Genomic DNA, 20,576 nt, shown 5'->3' with positions numbered 1-20,576 from the left:
AAAACTTTAAACACACTGTGACAACCTGAAGCCTTGTTACAACCAGTCCCTTGAGCCTTGGGTTCTCTTAAGATAAGAGACACTAAAAAAATTGTGCAGCAGACCAAAACAGTATGGATTAAAAAAATGATTGTTAGCAGATAGATGAGTTACAAATTTAATATTGGGCATATAATTTGGCCTTTCCCGCATACTATTCCTGGTGCATTAGCAAATATTTCAATGAAATAATAATCCTATGGTCATTTAGGTTTTGCAGCTGGAAAACATCTGCCCCTGTGGAGGCAGATGGTGCAAGTGTGTGTAATGTCTGTCTTTTTCTTGTGCAATTATGTCAAAATTAAAACACTGGGAGTGCATGCAAGTGATTAAGGAGAGCAAGTGTTACATGGAAGTTCTCATTAACTCTGAAACTGGTATTACAGCCCTACAAATTAATAGTTAAAAAGTGTAGATTTGTTGAGCTTGAAAATGAAATTGCAGTACTCAAATAGCCTTATCCCAAACTGGCTGAAGTCTCTTTTGAGGCTTACGTCTAGAATGTACTGAAATTATACTTGTGGATATTCTGTATCTTTTTTTGGAGGAATAGTAATCATTCCTTACTCTGAGCCTGGTATTCTACGCAACTAAGTGTATTTCCTTTCAGCAAAAACCTCCATTTTCACCAGGGGTACTGCTAGCTAACAATAAAGGGCAATTTGGTAACCTTTGTTGACCAAGGTTAGAACAGGTTGTAAGAGGGATTTACTTTCCCCATTTTTCTCTCTTCTGCTTTGTGAGAGAGTGCTTCAGGACCTACCTGTCTCTTGGGGATGGACAGCTGATTTAATTTTGTGTTTTGTTTTGGTTTTCTTTTGATGAGTACACTTTCTGGAGGTAATAACCAGAGGTGGTTGTATCTATCTGGGGTGGCATCCACTTTGGCTGCAATACTCACCCACTTGCAGGACCTCGGTTCTGCATGTTCCTCTATCGGAGTGGGACCAGATAATGATTTTCTATCTTAAATATCCTGAGCATCAGACTAGAGGAAAGACTTGTGTGATGGCAGCTCTCCAGTGACCCTGCTGCAGTATTTGTAATGCAAAATTACCCAGAGAGGGCTAAGAGCAGAAAGTCTAACTCTGTAGCCAGCCTGGGGGTGATATCAATGTTTTGGTGAGGCTGTGCTGCCTAGGCAGTGCTCCCAGGAATGCTCGTATATTTTTATATGAGCCATCATTGTAATGTTGGGGAGGCTACCATTATTTTGTATATTATCACTACTTTGTAAGCAAAACACATCCCAGTGTTAACTGGGATCTGGTATGGGTATATGTAAATACAGGCAAATAGGTGAAAATGCATGATGATTATCTCTTGTTTGGCAGGAATTATTTCTGTTATCTCAGCAAAATACTTTGTTTTCCCACTCAGTCTTCCAAAATAACGTACCTCCCAGCTCCCAACAATGAGATTAAATAACATCACTTTTTTATCTCTGAGTGTCCTAGTTTATAGCTTTCAGATATTATTTGGTTGTGCATTACTTAGATGTAGAAGGAATGACGCACTTTATTGAGAGACACTTGGGGTAATTTCAGTGGTATGTTGAACTCTATGATGCAGAATTGGCAACTCTGTAATGTTATCTGCTACATAAATTGATTGCACTTAATGGTGGGCTGTATAATACTTTTTCTTGCAGTACTGATCAGTACTGACCTGGCTGGACGGATGGCTAGTCTGTTGATTTAATATCCATTGCAACTTATGTTAATTATCTGTTGATTTTAACTCCTTCTCATTTTTTGCATGGTGTTTTGTGGAGAAAAGTTCATATTTCAGAGAGCATAAATCTGCCATGCTGGCCTACAGGAATGTATTTGGCATGTTAACTTTAACAGTCGTGTTTAATATATACGGAGAGCATCTAGCTCTGAGAGGCCATTTGAATGTCTTCAAAGAGTTATTGAATTGTTTATTGATCTACTTCATTACTCCTGTTCCTCTGGTTCCTTTTGATGTCTTGTCACTTTGTTCAAAATATAATGCCAGGGTTTTATATTAATAGTTGTGTAGGAAGTCCTACATGTGTAAATATTAGGGTATGTTTCTCCTTTGAGTGAGAATGTGCTAGATTGTCCAGTAGATATTGCTGCCATCAGAGTTTTATCCTTTTTCATCCCCTCCCTTTGCACAGACTCCTTCCTCTCTTCCTCTTAAGAAAACTGAAGTGTCTGAGGCTTTATCTTTTAGGTTTTGTAACCGTCTAATCTCTTATTCTGCCATTGGAAGCTTACAGGCTAGTTCCCTGCTTAGGAAAATAAATTTGATTAATTTTCCCTCCTTCCCTTTAATCTTTTCCATGTGTCTCTCTTATATTTGTTAAATTCATGAATTAAAAGTGCCTGTTGATTTTTTTCCTTTCATTAATTTATTTAATCACTTTTTGAAGCTTTTTAAGCCTCTGGAATAGACAACATCCCATGGCAAGGAGTTTCATAGTTAGTATATTGATTACTTGGAAAAGTGCTTCATTTTTAATCCTGCCACCTGAATATTCATTTGTGGATTTTAATTCTTTTTTTTTTTTTTTAAATAGTGGGTAATAATTCTTTATTTATTTTCTAAGCTATGCAGGATCTTAAATATATTTGTCATATCCTGCATCAGTTGCTTCTTTTTCCAGGATTAAGATTATAGCCTGTTTGCTTATTCCTTGTACAGAAGTTGTTCCATGTCTTTGGTCATCTTGGTAATCTCTCAGTATCTCTTCTATTTCTAGATTCTGTAAGTGACTTAGCCCTCCTAGTCCACTGGCTGGGCTTCTACCCTCAGTGTGCACGCACAGCAACAGCAGGACCGTGCCTGATACCAGGTTGATTTTTGTGGTAAATTAACACAGAAGTGTTGTTAAGTGGCAGAGTGAGAAATGAGACTTCCCGCTGGTGATAAGGCAGGCTCAGAACTATTTCATTTAGATGTACAGCTTCCCTGGACGAACGTCTTGTGACTGCTTACAAGGCAACCCTGCCTGTTTGCACTCTTCCAGCTTCTAGCCCACCTCCCCTTCCCAGCGACAAAACCCGGCCACTGTTTTCCCAGTGCGCTTAGCACACAGCTCTGTGAGTTACTGGCCAAGTATGTGGCATGGGTGTGCTGAGTAGCCGAATCACATAAATTAGCCTGTTCGAGTTATCAGTGGCTTCTGGCTGAAAAGGCAAAGGTTTGTGCCATGAAGCTGTCAGATTCATGTATTGCTGATGTTCATTGTGTGTTATACAGGACAATTTTTATTTTCTTCTTTTTTAAAAGGAGCCTCCAAGTCACTCCCTCCTCTCTCTCCCCTATCCAAAATGGTGGGAATGAGCTGAAATATTGCAGAGGTGGGGAAAAAGGCTCTTAAAATAATATTTAAGGTTGCAGAACATAAGCTGTTACATTATAAATGGCCAAAGTCAAGATTACCTGTGCAATGTTAGATCTTCCTTCTTTTGTGCATGCAGCACCATCAGTCTTTAAGCACTTTCATACTGTTTTCTTTTCTGCAAAACTGCAGATATTTCAACAATACCAGAAATATTGTGAAATCAGAGGGTAGAGCTAGATGTGTTTATTGATAAGATTTCTTTTTTTGCTGCTGGCCCTACCCTTTTGTTGTTATATTTCAGTGTATAGCTTGACTACAGTACTTCTGTTTCCCATCTCATTGTAAACCGTGTTTCCTTACCTTTTGAAAACCTACTTCAAATGTAACTGAATAAAAAGCATCAGAGAAAACCATGTTAGGAGGGGAAAAAGGAAAGCAAATCCTCAGCTGTATGGAGCTGCCAGTAATGTTCAGAAGCTGACAAAGACGAACTGCTCATCTAAGCATAAATAGTCTTCCGAGTCTGGGTGTTTCTTGCCTTGTGAAACTGGGTGCACTGTACTCATTAGTACTGCTCCTTTTGAAATATTTGGTGATCACATTGTTTACTTTGTGTAGTGTAAGGCTCTGTTGCAGTCACTTTTCACTTTGCAGTACATGAAGACCAGGCGTCTACAGAGTGTTCCGATCTACAGTGAAATTAGCAGTTAACTATAGCCCAGCCTGGTGTTTTGTGATCTGCCACGTATTTTACAGTGAAAACATCCAGGATAAAATGCCGCAAAATTGACGGGTTTCCACTGAGAGAGATTTTAATCTTTTCCACTGTTTACATACTGAAGATGATGACTTCGCTATGACACAAAGACACTTCAGTAAGATTTCAAACAACAGCAAAAAATCCTTTCTTTGGGGAAGAAAATGTATCGTGTAGGCTGTTTGTTGTTTTGAAGTTAAAACATTTTTTCCCCAAGAGTATTAGCTGTTTCAATAGGGAAAAACTCTTATATTTCTTAAAGCGGTTAAGTAACCAAAAAGTCAGTAATATGTATAAAATGTGTAATAAATGTCGACTTCTGTGCCTTTATTCCACGATACCCTGTCATACTGAAATAATGCCCTTGCATAGACTGAAGACACATAACTTCTATTGAGAGGGTTTGTGTTTGTGAAGGTTTGTACTGCCCCATAAAAAAACATTGCTGCTATTTAAAGATGATCAAATCTGTATCTTCTGATTATGATTTTTGTAAAATATCTTCACAAAAGAAAACCCCTTAATAGAATAGGTACTGTGCTGCAGGAAATTTTCTCAGGAAACGGAAGTACAAAAAGCTACTAACGCGATACTTAAGTCCCATTGTGCTTTGCTGGTCGTGTGAGATTTAATTCTCTTAATCTTATGTATTTCATTTCACAACGTCATTCTTTCCTTTCCCCCCTGCTGGAGGAAAGGACCACTTTCTGGTCCTTTCTCTCTCTCCTTTTCTCTCCCTGCTCCTTCCTGACCCCCAAGAATTGTGCGCTGTTTGCCCATTAGGTTAAACCAGAATCTTCCTGCCTGCATCATGCAGGGCATTTCAAATGAGGCATGTGTCCGTTATTGGACCTGAAGAGGGAGAGGTCCAAGTCATAGCAGTGGGTTAGCATAGCTTTCAGAGGCAACAAGGCTGTACGCTGGGATTAAGAGGGAGTCAGCCCATCGGGATCTGAGGGCAGATCTTCCGCTGTCTCTCTGTTATGTCATTCAGACGACTTGCAGAGTCGATAGACAAAAGCAGTTGATGTCGCGACCCCTACACTATATGCAGTTCACAGTTTTTATTTTGGACTGGATTTAATTCGCTCCCCAGGACTAAACAGTCTCACTGCACTTGGGGTTCAAAACTAAAGGACTGCTCATTAGTTCAGACCTGCCCTGGTAAGAGATGAAGGATTCGAGCAGAGCTTCAAGTTCAGTTTCCTCTCAAAAAAGCGTGGTTGCCTGTGCCAAAATTGCCCCAGACACGGAACCATCATGCAGGGGGAGAGCTTTAAAACTATACTATTGCTCTGCACTAAGGTGTTAATATAGACACAGCCTTTATTAATCTTAAAGATCTTTTGCCCTGGTCCTCCTGGTGATAGTGTTCAGCATGATAATACTCGGTATTATTGTGTCTTTGGCTAATCAAAGCTGTTGCTGTTAGCTCCTGCTCTTTCAGGTTTCACTAATTGAAGTCCACTGACTTAAATCCATTGTTTGTATTAAGAAAGGGGGAGGGGAGAAAAAAAAAAGACTTTGGTGTTGGGTTTTTCTTTTTTCTTTTTTTTCCAGTATTGTCCCTGTCAACATGCCACAGTTTCATCTGAAACAAGGGATGCATGAAGCGTTTCAGTCTGGGTTTTGTTTCCCTGTATTTTTTTATCTTTGTTTAATTTTGCTGACTGGCAGCTGGAAAATCACTTAATCAGCATATCTGGCCCAAATACTAGGCTTGACTTGAACATACTGACAGTGTCTTGGCTCATGCACAACTGAGACTAGTTTGAATTCTTCTTCTCTGATCTGTATAGGTAGCAGTGACGGAAGAAGAAGAAAATAATAGTCTGAAGATCTGTCTTGTTCCCTTCCCAGCTGTGCCACAGTAGTCAAAACCCAAATGCCTATTTTGATCTCGTTTGTAACCTAACGTAGCTTCTGACTTACAAGACCCTCTGTGGGAAGAGGAGCAGCTCTCTATTTCCACTGCTCAATTTGCAGGCCTGTGTTTGAGTCCCTTTGTTCTTTTGCCCTCTCTGAAGCACCAGTGTATTGCATTTATTTCTGCGACCTAAGGAGCTGCTGAGCAATGTCACCACATTGGCAGTTCTGTCTGGCCAACGCAGAAAGCATCTTCTCCCTCTCTGAATCCAGGGAGGTAATCTGAACCAATTACTATGGTAAGTCCTATCATGACAACATCCAAAATTAACTTACTACCTTATTTTTTCCAGGTACTCCACCTCTGCATTCTCCAAACTAAGCAATGTAGGGATCCGACATCCTCCACCTCTTCCTTTCGTTGGAAACCTGCTCTTTTTCCGCGAGGTAAGTCATGGTTTTCTTTGTATCTATCTGAAGTGATGGAAAGGGTGGATAGGAGGTAGGAGGAATTGAAGAGAATCCTACACTTCAACGGTACCATCTCTTCAAGCATCTCCTTCTGGAAAGAACAAGCAAAACTCAGATTTTTGAGTGAATTGGTAGAAGCAGTTGTGTGCAAGCAGCTCTAATTTCAGGGTAAAATAAACTTGAGGGAAAGCTCCTGCAGTTAATTACTTCAGCTTTTCCAAGAAAGTTCATGCCCTCAGTGAAACAAACTTAGTTATGTGAATAGAGCAGATTATGTTAACTAGCCCCAACTGGTTTGTTCTGAGTGGTTTTGGCTCCTATGACCTTTCTGTTTGTTTGCGCTTTTGCTGATTGTACGCATTTATTTTAAAGCTTGTAACATTGCTTGCTCCTAAGCAGTAACTGGAATTAGGTACCACAGAACGCTGTTGCTCCGTGCCCCAATATTGGGACTGGGAGGAGGGAGGAAGGGGAAGTATTGGGATTCTGCCTGCAGATTTCATTCCCTTATTTTTCTCACCCGTCCCCTTTCATTCGTCTGCTAATGCTGTGTTTTTGTTCCTTGCTCAATTTCAGTAACGCTTCTGAGGGTCCAAGATCTCTTAATAATGAGGAGATGCCATTTCTCTGGTTGGATCTTACAGTAGAATCTTTCTTGTGCATCTCTCTTGTGTTCCAAGAACTTTTCAGGAAATCTGGGCTAACTTCAGCTGCTGCCCAATTTCCTCTTTTAAGTGCATGGTCATCAATATCCATGCTGAGATTTGAATTATTAATGAGAATATAGTGCCTCTTACCTTGGTCTTCACTGCGATTGTTCTGTCAATATCTGACTCATTATTAGGTAAAACCCATTTAAATACCAGTTTTACATGTACATCTGATTTCATTTAGAAAATAGCATAAAAGGTAGACTTGATCCGCTCTTGATTAATTTGAACTGGAATTGACAGGGTGACTTTAACATACAGGAGATGCTGGTGGTGTGGAATACAGACCGGTTCACTGTCACTCTTCTGGTTTTAATTCAGCTGGGTGGCATGAAGCTACTCGTTCTGTAGCTCTTTGGTGACAAAATCCAGTTATCATGAGTCACCTGCTAACACTTGCTGTAGGAAAAGGTGCCTAGAGACTAAGTTATTTTGGTATGTTGTAGATAGACTTGCCCTGTACCAGTGTACTAGTGGAAAGTTTCTGTGAACTGTTATCTGTGATCTGTTAGGCACATTTCATTACCAGAGTTGCATTCATTAAGTTCACTTAAAGCAGGCTAATGAAGAAAAGGTAAACTTGATTTAACTAACTTTCAGGAAAAAGAAATAATTAAAGGTAGCTGTGATATTGTATCTTGGAGTACCAAGAAGTAAGAATTCCGGACAGGGTTTTTAAACAGAGTTGAGTGATGCAAAACTGCAAGCCCCACCAGGCTGTATGTCCAGCACTACAACATTTCACCGTCTGTCTTCTCTATAGTCCTGCTGCTGCCAGTAGGAACAGGCAGGGATAAATCCAGGCTCTTTGTAATTTTTCTTTCTTCCCTCATACGTTTTGCCATGTTTTCTGGATCTGCTCCTGTGGCTGCTTTCTTAGAAATAGCGCCCGTAGAAATGCACTGGTAATAGGAGGGCTGCTGTTATACTGCAGGCTGTTCTCTACGAGAGTGTTTCCAGGGACACAAGTGCTCTCACTGCAGTCAGTGGAGGACAGCTTCCACTTTCCCTTCCCCAGCAGGGGAGAACCAGAGGTTGCCCGTCACCTTCCTGGGGAGAGGGATGGTTTTAGGAGCTTAGCTGCGAGGGGCACAGCTGTGCACGAGCAGCGGTTTGTTGGGGGCTGGAGTTACTTTTTTTTTTTTTTTTAAATAGGCAGTAGCAAAACGTTGATTTGTTCTGTTGCTACATCTATAATGTTAAGAAGTTCTTGCACTTGCATGTTTATGCAACCATGTCTTTTCACTGAACTGGCTTTTTAGAGAGTCTCCCTTTTAAATAGGCCAGCTCCTTCTTGGTATTGCCAATGTTGTGCAGGGAAAACGCACGAGCCACACTCCCACTAAATCATCAGACTAGGGCTTTTCAACCCATGAACATTTATTTTGGAGGAATTCATGAATGGTAACTAAGAGGAATGAATTGGTATGGGAATCTGCATACGTGTAATTCATACGTTTCCAGTGTCGAATTTGGTCTGCAAATCAACACAGGTTGAAAAGCCCTGCACAACAGTGAGATCTAGAAGAGAAAGGGAAATCAAAACACTTCAACATATATAGCCTTCCAGTCCAAAACGTGTCCTCACCTCATGGTTTCAGGCTTTCCTCCTACAATAGGATTGCTAGAAACTTAAGGAAAAACTAAAGGAGGAGAGGGAGTCCCTTTGACATAATCAAGTAAATCTAGGACCTGGGGATTTAAGAAAAAACATTAAATATCAAAAGCTCTCAACAAAATTGTGGGAGTAAGCAGTATTTTTCAATTTGTAATGGCATAAATTCAAGGATTTGCTTGTCTTCTCCCTTACTTGGGTGTAAATCAGTTCTACTGAAGTGAGTGGAGGTTTCTGTTTTGCTCCACTGTATATGTGAACAGAGCATCAGGCCTTATCATCCTTTTTTGCTATTATTCTTCTTCTGTAAGTGTGCCTGAAAACAAAGGAACAATGCAAGCAGGATTTGACCAATAGGGCTGGGTTGTGGGTTTTTTAATAAACTTTCAAATGTATTTTAAACAAGAAAATGTTTTCTCCATGAGATTTTTTTGAAAGAGTTATTTCAGGGATTTCTTGAACAGTGTTTTTTCTCTGAGTAACATAAGAGTTGTTGTTAATAAAGTGTCTCTGAGAGAGGAAGAGGAAGTGCTGAAAGTTAAGGGGCTGAGGGAGATGCAACAGGAAAGACCTATCTCCATCACAGAGAAGCAGACTTTAAGAGCTGACTTGGGGAAAACAAAGTTATTTTACTGTAAGTCACCCCTTCTCTGTCAAGTACAATAAAGGAAGATAATCGCACCCTGAAACTAAAACATATCCAAGTTAATTGGCTTATCTCAAAAATGAGAAGATAGGAAATTATTGCAGCTCTGCAGCTGGGAAATTATCCGAGTCCAAGATATTAGATTAAAAATTCTTCCATTGCATGAGAATAATTTGTGGTGGGTAAGTCTGATGTAATAGTAAATATGATTAGGCTGTTTAAAAAAAGCAGCATGTTCAATTTTCCCAATAACCGAGCAGAGTTGCAGCAGACAGACTGCTGTTTTGCTAGAAACTCCTGTCTGTTTCCCCACCTCTCCACGTACTGCACTTTTCCCATCAGTCTGTGGAAAAACGTGAGGTTTGTTTGCGATAGCCGCGTAATTGGAGACACAAGGGTATACACAGCATGGACTTTCACACATGGATCTGCATGGGCTTCGGAGCAGCAGGTTGCAGAAAAACTAAACAAAACTCTTATTAATTCCCAGGCTAATGATTTTATTATGTGACAAATGCTCTGAAAGCCGAGAAGGCACACGCACCGCATTACCCTTCCTCCCAAAGAACCGTGGCAAGCACTTGACCTGTTGCTATGGCTGTGCTGTGCTTTTCTCCCCCTTTCCCATTCCTTTTCTAAAAAGGCAGCTACACTGTTTTTAAATGTCATTGGCTCTGACATTTGCACGGCTCTGGCCGCCTGGTACTGTACCTGTGTGCACTGCTCCCTACTCAGCCTTCCGGAGAGCAGCGCTGTGCTGCCGCAGCCTTGGGGCTGCCGTCTCTGGTCTTTTGGGGTGGTGGTAGGTATGTGGTTGGCGGCCTTGTTTTGGCACTTGGTAGGTGGGATATGCAGTTGCGCCCTGTGTACAGTTGCGTGATGTGCTTTGGGTCCTTATAATGGCGTGATCATGTGCTGCTTTCCTCCTGTTACTCCTAGCAAGCTCCAGTGATGCTTTTGACTGGCTGTGTGCTTGTATCCCTGCCTTGCATTTTAATGAAAGACATCACTCTCTTTAGCCCCTCCCTGCCTGGACAGGATACTCTTTGTTTACTCTGTTTATTTCTGTCTGGCCTACTTGTAGATCCTGGGCTACCCCGGAGCGGTCCATTTCTGCTGAGTGGAAGTGGGGGCTGTGTGGCTGCTTTGTCTTGCTTTCAGTTTGGGATCTGGCTGGGCTGTGTTGTTTTATGACTGATGGGTGGGAGTGGAGAGGGGGGAGTGCAGGGAGGAAGCGGAGAGCAAACATGATCTTTTTCCACTACGCATCTGCCAAAAGCATCCTTTGAGTTGGACGTAAAGAAAAATAAAAGGCAGAGTCCTTGCAGGAATGAAATTAACCCCATGTCTAATTTTCAGCCTAGAAAGCAGCATGTCAGTGCTTAGAGAGAGAGGCTGCAGCATTTACTGTTCTGGAATTTAATGACACAGCACGTAAACCCAAACAAGGTTGGAGAGAGGCAAATGGTGAGGGGAGCAAAGGGGGGGGAGGGGAAAGGGAAGAAGAGGGGCTCTCAGATAGGCCGTGGACCTGGTTTTAATTACAAGAATAATATGGCTTACACTAACAGTGAAAGCCTGCATATGGTTTTGTGTTGCTTCACGCACATAAACAAGAGAGGAACAGGATAGGGAGCGTGTGTTTTGCCACTTGATAGCTATCTGCGTGGAGCCAGGAAGGGCGGCCGTGGCATTGCCAACCAACCTGGCTTTATCTCTGCCAGTCGGCTGTACGCATCCGCTGTGGGCTGTCGACTGCCCGAACAAACCTCATGGCGTCCGTCAGGGTCTTCTCTTATGTCCTGGGAAACCCCCCTTGATTGGGAGGCCTGTGTATGCATGCATTTCATGTGACATGAATACATGTGGTGCAGATCTAAACCTAGCCATGTCACAGTCTGCAACATGACAGAAAACCTGGGGTTAGACATGTTTTTATGTGTATATTCATACGTCTATAAAGCCAGTCTCTCTCCCCTTCAAATATGTGTATTTTCCTAGTTTCAGCTGATACTCTGTGCTACCTCCTTTGATCAGACGTTAGTGTTGTCAGATACCCTGACAAAGTCGGTGCAGTATCTGTTTGTGGGAACCTAATGCAGGAAATCAAGATATCACAATTAGCTGACTCTCACTTGACTAAATGCTATTTTCACCCTTCAGCGAGAGCTGGACCGCTGGTGTCTCAGAAGAGCGTCGGGTGGAGCTGTGCTGTGGCTCACCCCAGCTTCTCCCTGAGCTTGCGGGGTGAGTGCCTCTGGGGGAGCGGAGCATACTCCTCAGAGACCCTTCTGTAGAGGCACAATGTCCTCGGCTTTTTTGCACTCGATGTTTCTGATAGCTGTGTTTGCAAGGTATCCCTGAATGTGATGTCAACTTTAAATAACCTTTACGGAGGCTGGCGACAGTATTAGGATACACAAAGCAATGGGCAGGTCTTCCATGACAGAAAAAGGGGGGCAAATCATTGCTGCTTTGCTGGTGAATAATGGTGACTTAAGCTATGAAGGTGGCTGTGGTCATGACAGATGCTTTTGCTCTTTTGGACTATACTATTTTTCCTTTGAGGGAAGAAACAGGTCCCTTTCGTATTCCAAGAAATGGCGTGTTGACTGTGTGGTTTCTGCCTACAACAGCTCCCACATCTATTTTCTGTTCAGGGCTGGTTGGGTGTTTCCTGTAGACCTCAGCAGTTGCCCCTAGAAGGAGATGCAGACTTTGACGAGCAACATTATGGTTTTGGTATTCTTTAAGCCATGTTTTGGTGGTTCCTTTTGGCATACTTTATGCTTGCTTTATTAAACACTGCGTGAGGTGCAGAGGCAATGGCTGATGCAATTGCTAGCTGTATGTGAAGGGCTTTACGTGTTAAGTGGAAAGAGGATGATGTCCTCATGGCAGCACAGTGAATGAGAAGAGAGACTCTCCAATCATGCTCCCGGCTTTCCCCAGACTCCCAATGTGATTATGGGCAAGGCTGAGCGGAGCAAATGTTTCTTATTTTCTGGGTAAGCAAATCTCCTTTTGCTTCACCTTGTGCCTCTTTTTACCCACCTGCAAAATGGCATAGATGGTGTTCTGAAATAGATAGGTCTTGCTTTTTCATGAGGTTATGGTGAAACACTTTGAGCAGCTTCTCTGGGGACTTTCTCTGGTAGATTTGGGGAGGCTGATATCACTGCTGTCTTTAATAGTCTGAGCAGTTTTGTTGTGGTTTAACCTCAGTTGGCAACTGAGCACCATACAGCCGCTCGCTCGTTCTCCCCCCGCCCCAGTGGGATGGGGGAGAGAATTGGAAGAGTAAAAGTGAGAAAACGCATGGGTTGAGATAAAAACAGTTTAATAATTGAAATAAAATAAAATAGTAATAATAGTAATAATAATAAAAAAAGATATAGAAAGCAAGTGATGCATGATGCAATTGCTCACCACCCACTGACCGATGCCCAGCCAGTCCCCGAGCAGCGCCCCCCCCCCGGCCAGCTTTCCCCCAGTTTATGTACTGAGCATGACGTCACACGTTATGGAATATCCCTTTGGCCAGTTTGGGTCAGCTGTCCTGGCTGTGCCCCCTCCCAGCCTCTTGTGCACCTCCAGCCTTCTCAGTCGGTAGAGCATGGGAAGCTGAAAAGTCCTTGACTGCTGTAAGCACTACGTAGCAACAGCTAAAACATCAGTGTGTTATCAACACTATTCTCATCCTAAATCCAAACCACAGCACTGCACCAGCTACTAGGAAGAAAATTAACTCTATCCCAGCCTAAACCAGGACAAGTTTGAAGGCTGGAGGGAGATTAATGGTTTGGCAATAGTCACAGAGCAAGCGGGGCTGTGAATCAATGCCAGGCCTGAGCTCTGGTCTATAAATGAAGGTGTCTGAGTAAGGTGGGTCCCCAAGATAATAGCGCTGAAGGACACTTCTCTGCTGTTCCATTCCATTCTTGACCAAAACCATTGTTTTTTGATGGGTTTTTGGGGTCAACTGAGAAATGGCTACCCAATATCAATCAGAGCAGAAGTCTACATCATAAATGACACCTGTCTCCCGAGAGTGGTGTAGGGGAAGTTTGCCATGTGTCGTGCCTTTTGGAGACTATATTTGCATGTTCATCACATAACACTCTGGAATTTGCTATGTAGCCTGCTCTTTAAGCAGCATGTACTGCTAAATTAAAGCCAGCTCTGGCATGACAAGTAGCAACAGTGAACACAAACCAGCCATGCTACGCAGTAGCTGGGTTAAAAGAATGAAAATAATGTATAGTTGTAATGGTAGTAGCATACAGATAGACCCAGAGTAATCACTTAAACTGGAATTTACCTTGGACTCCAGGATCCCTGTGATCATTCACAAGGAGTAGGATTCCCACAAGAAGTAGGGACCTTCACCTTGAAGAGCAGCGCAGTAGTGATATGACTGAATAGGAGGACTCATGTAGCTGTTGTAGTAAACTTAATTTAGCTTCTACACATGGGCTTAAACAAGCAAGAATATTTCTCAGGTGTGATTGTCTTCTATTCCATTTTGGCTGTAGTCATATCAGTGTGGCAGTGGCCTGGAGAGAATGGAGTTGGACTAAATAAAATCTTTTAGTCCTTGAAATTAAAAAAGAAAGCAATAGACTCAGGGCTACAATGAATAAGAGCAATCTGTTGTTTTAAATGAAGTTGTAATTTACTCACATTACATGTAAATCTGGAGTTTAGTGGCATCTTATGCTGCTGACCTTCTTATTGTGATGTAGAGAAATCCATATTCAGAAAACCACGTTGGCAGGATCAGTACATATAATAGTGGCCAGGTATCAGTTGTAATGCTAAAATTATAGCAGGCTCAGATTGGTTGTTGAGAACAGTTGTTATCCACGAGCCAACAAATTTAGCTGAGTCTTAACTTCATTAGCAGTGTCTAAATGCATTAGCCATATGCTCCTCAGCATATGGGTAAATACATAACAATTTATTTTCATTAGGGTTTTCTTACAAGTGCTGCTAACCCAAGCTCCACTAGAAATGTTTACAGGATGACACGTCTCTTCAAATAAGAAGCTGGCCGCCTGTACAGCAAGTCATCCTGAAAGGGTGGCAAGCAAGATACTTCCACCGCCCTTTCTGAGAGTAGGAAGGTACAGCTGCTGTGGGTCTGATCCGCTGCAGCCAGCTGGGCTCGGTTTCTGCAAGGCTTTATATTAAAACGAGTAATAGAAGGCTTTGGAGAACTGCCTGTTCAAACATGTGCCATTAAATCCCTGGTATTCATTGTGGGCTGTCTTCTGGCTGCCTACAGTCCACCTTGGGTGGCATCACCTCCTGGTAGCTTTATATGGATGTAAGGCTCATGACCCTCTGGGTTCTCCGCCCTTCCTCCCCTCCCCAGGCAGGATGTGGAGATGAAATACAACTTTCTCTAAGAGGGACTGAGTATGAAACTAGGTCTTAGTCGTGGCCCATAGTCAAATGGATGCAGTGCTGGGAAGGGCAGTGTGGGTTTGCAGGACGGGCACCGGGGCAGGGCTGTGAGGGCTTCAGTAACTGTGGATGTGGGACACATGTAAAGCAGCTGTTGCATGCTCGGGATTCTCTTAATTTGTCAGAAATAAGTGAAACATTATTTTCTGGAGCGCTCTTTTTTTGGATAAATATTTATGCAATTTGATCCAGAAATGCAAGTTGCCTAGAAAGACATGGAAGTCTAAGAAAGGACCAATCTTATCAGAGAGGTATAGAGATCAAAAGTTAATCTAATTCTCCATGTCCTCAGAGGCCTCAGCACATGTCTAAGTGTAGACACTTAGATAACGTGAAACCAGAATCAGCCAGAGTTGCATTCTAATCAGGTTTGTTTGAGAACTGACTGGGGTTTTGGTTTTTTTAATGAAAAGAAAAAGAAAAAAAAAAAAGAAGTTTTTCAACAGGAAGTCTAAACAAACCTGTGTGCTTTAAAAACATGTATTTCAAATTGCTGGGTTTTCTTTCTGTTTTCACCATGCAATGCAGTGAAACGGATGATACAGCCTTGGGTTGTCCCTGTACTTTTAACTTTTCATTTTGTTTGTTTGTTATTAACCTTTTTTTCCTGCTTCCATTTTGTAATTTTTAAATATTGCATGAATTTTAGATGATTTCTAATAAGGCAGATGGAAAAGTGAAATGTTCTTTGGACAGTTGCACTGGGGCACTTTTAAATATTCAGGTAGAAAAAACAACTCACTGAACACTGGTGATTTTTATTTTACCCTATGACAAGAAAAGTGAAGATTGTAAACAAGAGAAAAAGAAATTGAAACCTAGATATATGTTTAAAAATATTCTCAAATACATATTTTCATAATAAACTATGCAAAAAATAAACATTAAAATAATTGCAAATTAGGCTTTACTATTTTATGAACTTCTGTAGTTTTTGTGCATTATCTCTGATGGCTTTTTCAATTCTGGACATATGCAAAGCTGTTAACTTTTCATAGGTAGCATGATGCCAGAGGTGATTTAGGTAGGATTAGTGAAAGCTGGGTTACAGGAGCCATAAGAAGTCACATGTGATGATGAGTTAAGGAGTTTAAGTATTCTCTGGGAAGTTGCGTGGGACTTTAAAGACGGTGATTATGTTACACTCAAGAAAAGGGGAAAAAGATATGTGGCAAGAGCAGGTGTTGGAGGGAAGTGCCCTTTTGGGGTCCCCATCCCCTTCTTCTGTGTACCCAAAGTCTTCAGTGATTTGTCTCTATTTGCTTTTATGTCTGTATATTGAGAGGAAAGAGCAGGTGATAAGCCCTGGATAGGGTAAGGCACCTTCTGGCTCCGGAGAATAGTCTGGGAAAGAAGAACAAAGAGGTATGAACAAGAAATTGGTGATTGATATATGATTTTTGCAGAGGTTACAGCTTACAAAGGGATGAACAAATCTACCTTCATCGGTTAATATGCTGCAATATATAAAGTGTTGTGAAAAGCGTATGGCAAGGCAGCTGGAGGAAGAGTGGTGTTTGAGTTATCCTTCGTTGTGTTGCACATCTGAGGACAGCCTTGGACAGGAGCACCTTGCAGCCAAGGTGGGGTGGAAAAGGCACTTGATCACACACGAGGAGGAAATGGGAGAGCTTTGGGGAAAAAAGCTGCAGTTGGTGACCTTATACCATGGGTTTCCATTTTAATAAAGAGTCTCATATAGTTCATGACAGATAGAATTAGGGACCATGCAAGTATCCTGTAGTTATATTTGTGTTTATATTTTTCACTACCTTTTTTTTTCCCCCCCCCCCAATGCCCCAGGGAGCCATCTCAAAGACCTCATAAACGCGAGATTTCATTTTCTAATGCTATTTCATTTCCTGGATGGAGGACCTGCCACGAGAAGACCAGACCTTAAATTATAATAGCCCTATAAATAACTCCCTAAGGCAAAAGGAAAAAAGAAAGCCTTTGAAAGACAACCGCAAATGCAAAAATGGAGGTGTTTGGGTTCTTTTAGAACCAGACTAAGCAGCTCTAGTTAAGGACATCATTAATTTAGTGTAAAGTTTTTTTTGGGTTTCCCTGTTTATCTCTGTGCACTGTTTACTTACAAACCTATATCTCAAAAGTCCTCTGAGGTCTTTTGCTTGAGCTTAATTTTCTATAGTGTTTTGGTGCCTTTTGGCCTGTCTTTAGAGCCTGCTAGAAAACGGAGTTTCCAGGTAAAATTGAAAACAATCCAACAAACTGACTAAAACAAATACAATCATGGATCGAGTAAAAATAGTCTGAAAATGCAACTTTTTCTTCTTTCTGGGTGAAGTTGTTTTATTTCAGCAGACCCAGACTGTCTGCCTGCTTTCCACTGGAAATCTGTGCAGAATTGGCACATCAACTAGAATAAAAACATTCCTGAGGAATCGGCATGTTCTGTCAAAACATTTGAACAGCTCCCGTCTCCCAGAGCACAGTGCTGCTGCGGAGCCGGCAAAGGGAGCTCTGCCACGCAGCGGTGCTGGCTTCCCCTCCAACCTCCCATCTTGAATCTACCTTTATTGCATAATTACGGGTGACGTGCTTCAGGTTAAATCATATTTAGCTGTGGTGGGAGCGGAGAAGGAGGTTTGGGAGAATGTTTTGCACCATGGTGTGACCTATGTGAGGGTTGTCTTTTCTCTGTTCCCACTAAGGCTGTGTTGTATATGTGAGAAAAAGTCAGGAAGGTGAGGCTGTAGGACCCCGGTATCTTCCTATAGCAGCCTGGGTCAACGTACTGGCCAGGGACAGCTGGGCTGGCAAAGCTGAGCTCCAGAAGTCCTGCTGCGCAGGGACAGGATTCCCTCTTGACAGATGCCTCTGTGCCATGCCTCTTGCCGCTGCATGACTCTCTGCTGCTACGTGTGAGCTCAACCTCCAGCAGCAAAGTTCAATCTCTGTGTTGTGGAGTAATGATATTTTTTTTTTTTATGACTTGATTAATTTAAAAAAAAGAAAATTGTAATCTTTGGCTAGAAGAAGATACACAGCAATTACAGAATGTAACTAAGCAAAGTGTGATTAGCCTCAACCTTTGCAGCAGGACACTGATTACTTTCCTTTTGCTAAGTAGTATCTTAGTCTTCTGGCACTGAAATGAAGGGGGTCTTGCTGGTAGGCTCTACTCGGTATGAATGAGAGTGGTAAAATCAGGCCTGCAGCCAATTTACCAGAGGTACTGTCTGTCTGTTATTGAGACCAATTGCTTAGGAATGTAATTGTATCATTCTTGTTACCAAAATTGATATCCCCTGACTGACCGCAGCTAAATGACGTTTTATTTTTGCAGAGTTTCTGGGCTGTTGCATGATAAGGCATTGTGGTGGACAGCATGCAGTCAGTGGTTTGAAACAAATGAAGTTTTTCTTCATATTTGAAACAGTGATGTGTATTATGCAATGCTTTACTGTGGTGATGAACTAGCAGATGGTGTCCTTTAAGGCTGCACGTGTGACAGTAGCCTGTTTGAATGAGTATTGTACCTGCTTGTCTAAGTCCTGTCCAGCAGAAAAATCCTTTATAAAACTAAACAAGGTGGGAAGGCAAGCAACCCTACATATGTGCTTATCTTACACATCGTGGCACATGCCCACGTAGCAATTCAGAGCCATTTTGATAAAAGTGGCATCATTGAGAAATGTGGTGGAAGAGAATGATCTGTGCCATGCGGAGCAAGGAGGGCAGAGGTGGCTTATAAACCAGCCCTAGCTCTGCTTGGATTAGTGGCAGCGCAGCAATCTTACAGGGGGTGGGTTGTGAATGTGCATTCCTAACTATTACTTATCCCCTGGGCCAGAACGGCCAGATGTGTTGCATAGGCAACATACTTAATCTGTGAATGATCATTCCTGATGGATCCCCTCCAACCAGTCCAAAAGTTACGTTACTGGGCCCCAGCCCACTTCAAGACCACCCAATCTGGTGCCTTTGGGGAAGGGAGAAGGTGGTGATTACTATGATTAATAATTTCACATTTTATGCAAGCAGTTGTACACTCTATGGCCAAAATGCTTATGTACTGGTGTCTAACCCAAGGCTTAGCTAAAGCCACACTGTGGCACCTAAAAGCATAACCGTATGATTCTTACAGGAGTTAACAGGCGTTGTTGCTTTCAAACGTTGCTATAACTCCTTTTATTTAGTTATGCAAAGTCTAGCATGCTGCACTTGTAAATCTTGGCCTGAGCATAAACCATGCTGACAAAATATGGTCACCTCTGGGACTGAGGCAAAGGCAATTTACCACAGTATGGCCATATGGGAGGGGAAAACCTGTTAAAATCCTTCTATGGACGATTATGGCAAACATATGTTAAAAGGCTTTGAGACCTTGCACAATGACGAGCCCATCTCTTCCTAGGAGAGGTAACAGGCTGAAACAACAGTGTCAGAATTGAAGCCTCTTAATATATTATATTACTGTCTTGCAAAGATCGGAGACTCAGGTTTGTGCAGGTTTACCACTGTCCTAACACACGAGCAGTCACTTGATTTGCTAAAAGCTTATCATCTGCAGAGGCAGACCTGGAAGAGAGAAAGTGTTCTTGCAGTTTTATGGGCAAGGAAACTAAGGGCTGTGGCTATAGCAGTTTTGCTTCACCACTCATTGAGACCAATGGCTGAGTGCCCGCTGTCTCCGCTGGGCACGGGAGCAGGTAGCGAGTGACTCCTCCAAGCTTGTGCAGAAAGAGGTGGTGGCAAGGCTGCGAACTGCATTCGCATCCAATGGGCTCTGGGTCAGCACTGCAATCACTGCTGCCTTCTCGGAGCCTCCTGTTGCTGCAGGAAAAGTTTATATTACATGGAGGAGGATAATGCCTCAAAACTTCCCCACTGGAATAAATAAGCATCGTAAGTCGAGAGTTCAAACACAACTTGCTTTTCTACTACTTCTGTAGTCAGTCTGGTAATTTTTGTTTGGCTTAGGAAAAATAGGAATTAGCGTTAAATTCATGCTTAAAAGATTGCCTCTCTTCAGAGAAATTTGTTATCCTTTTTCTCATTTTCAACAAGGAAAACTTGCTTTTGCAGCAGAGATTTTGACATTAAGTGTCTTGATAGAATAATAGGCGTGAGATGGATTGCAATCTATTGCCTCAAGACTTTGCCAATCATAAACTAAAATCAGTTAATGCATTGAGTTAAATCTTGCTATATTGTGCAATGTGCTAGTACTATTAAAAAAAATCAATCCAGAAAATATATTGATTATATTATCTCCATAGCAACAAACAATAATGGGATAATGTTAGCTTAATAATTGTGCTTTGTGAAAACCTTTCAGAATAATTACTGCATTGTGGTCTTTTCACAATGTGGAATGCAATAACGCTTCTTCCTTGACTGCAGTCACCATCAGCACTGCGTCAAGAGATGCTGGTTTTGTGTGAATGCATATGTATTCATGGGTAATTTTGCTCCGGGTGAAACAATTCAGCAGACTATTTTGGGATCCATTTTTAAATGGTCAAGACCACAAATTGGCAATTGTTTTCTATGTGGTTTGTTTTCTCCCACCTCCTCTGACAACTGGCTACTGTAAAAAGAGGCCGTTAGCATTCCTTCTCCTGTGTCTTTCTTTACAAGGCACAAAGATTTTGGCATGTCACAAAACTAAATGTCCAGCTACTCTGTTAAGGATTTGGGGGAGAGAGGAACTCTGCTCT

The 20,576-nt window shown here is 41.9% G+C and overlaps 1 protein-coding gene across 2 annotated transcripts in view; it reads left to right on the top strand.

Moving 5' to 3' along the window:
- The window catches only part of TBXAS1 (thromboxane A synthase 1), a 252,781-nt gene that overhangs the window by 61,269 nt on the left and 170,936 nt on the right, over positions 1-20,576 (top strand). For both annotated transcript variants that reach the window (XM_076339807.1, XM_076339797.1), the window contains exon 3: positions 6,332-6,425. In XM_076339807.1, coding sequence (XP_076195922.1) covers positions 6,332-6,425 — 94 coding nt within the window. The remainder of the gene's footprint in view (positions 1-6,331; positions 6,426-20,576) is intronic.

Source organism: Aptenodytes patagonicus, chromosome 1 (genome assembly GCF_965638725.1).
Source record: "Aptenodytes patagonicus chromosome 1, bAptPat1.pri.cur, whole genome shotgun sequence".
NCBI lineage: Eukaryota > Metazoa > Chordata > Aves > Sphenisciformes > Spheniscidae > Aptenodytes > Aptenodytes patagonicus.
This window is presented reverse-complemented; position numbering and strand designations above follow the sequence as displayed.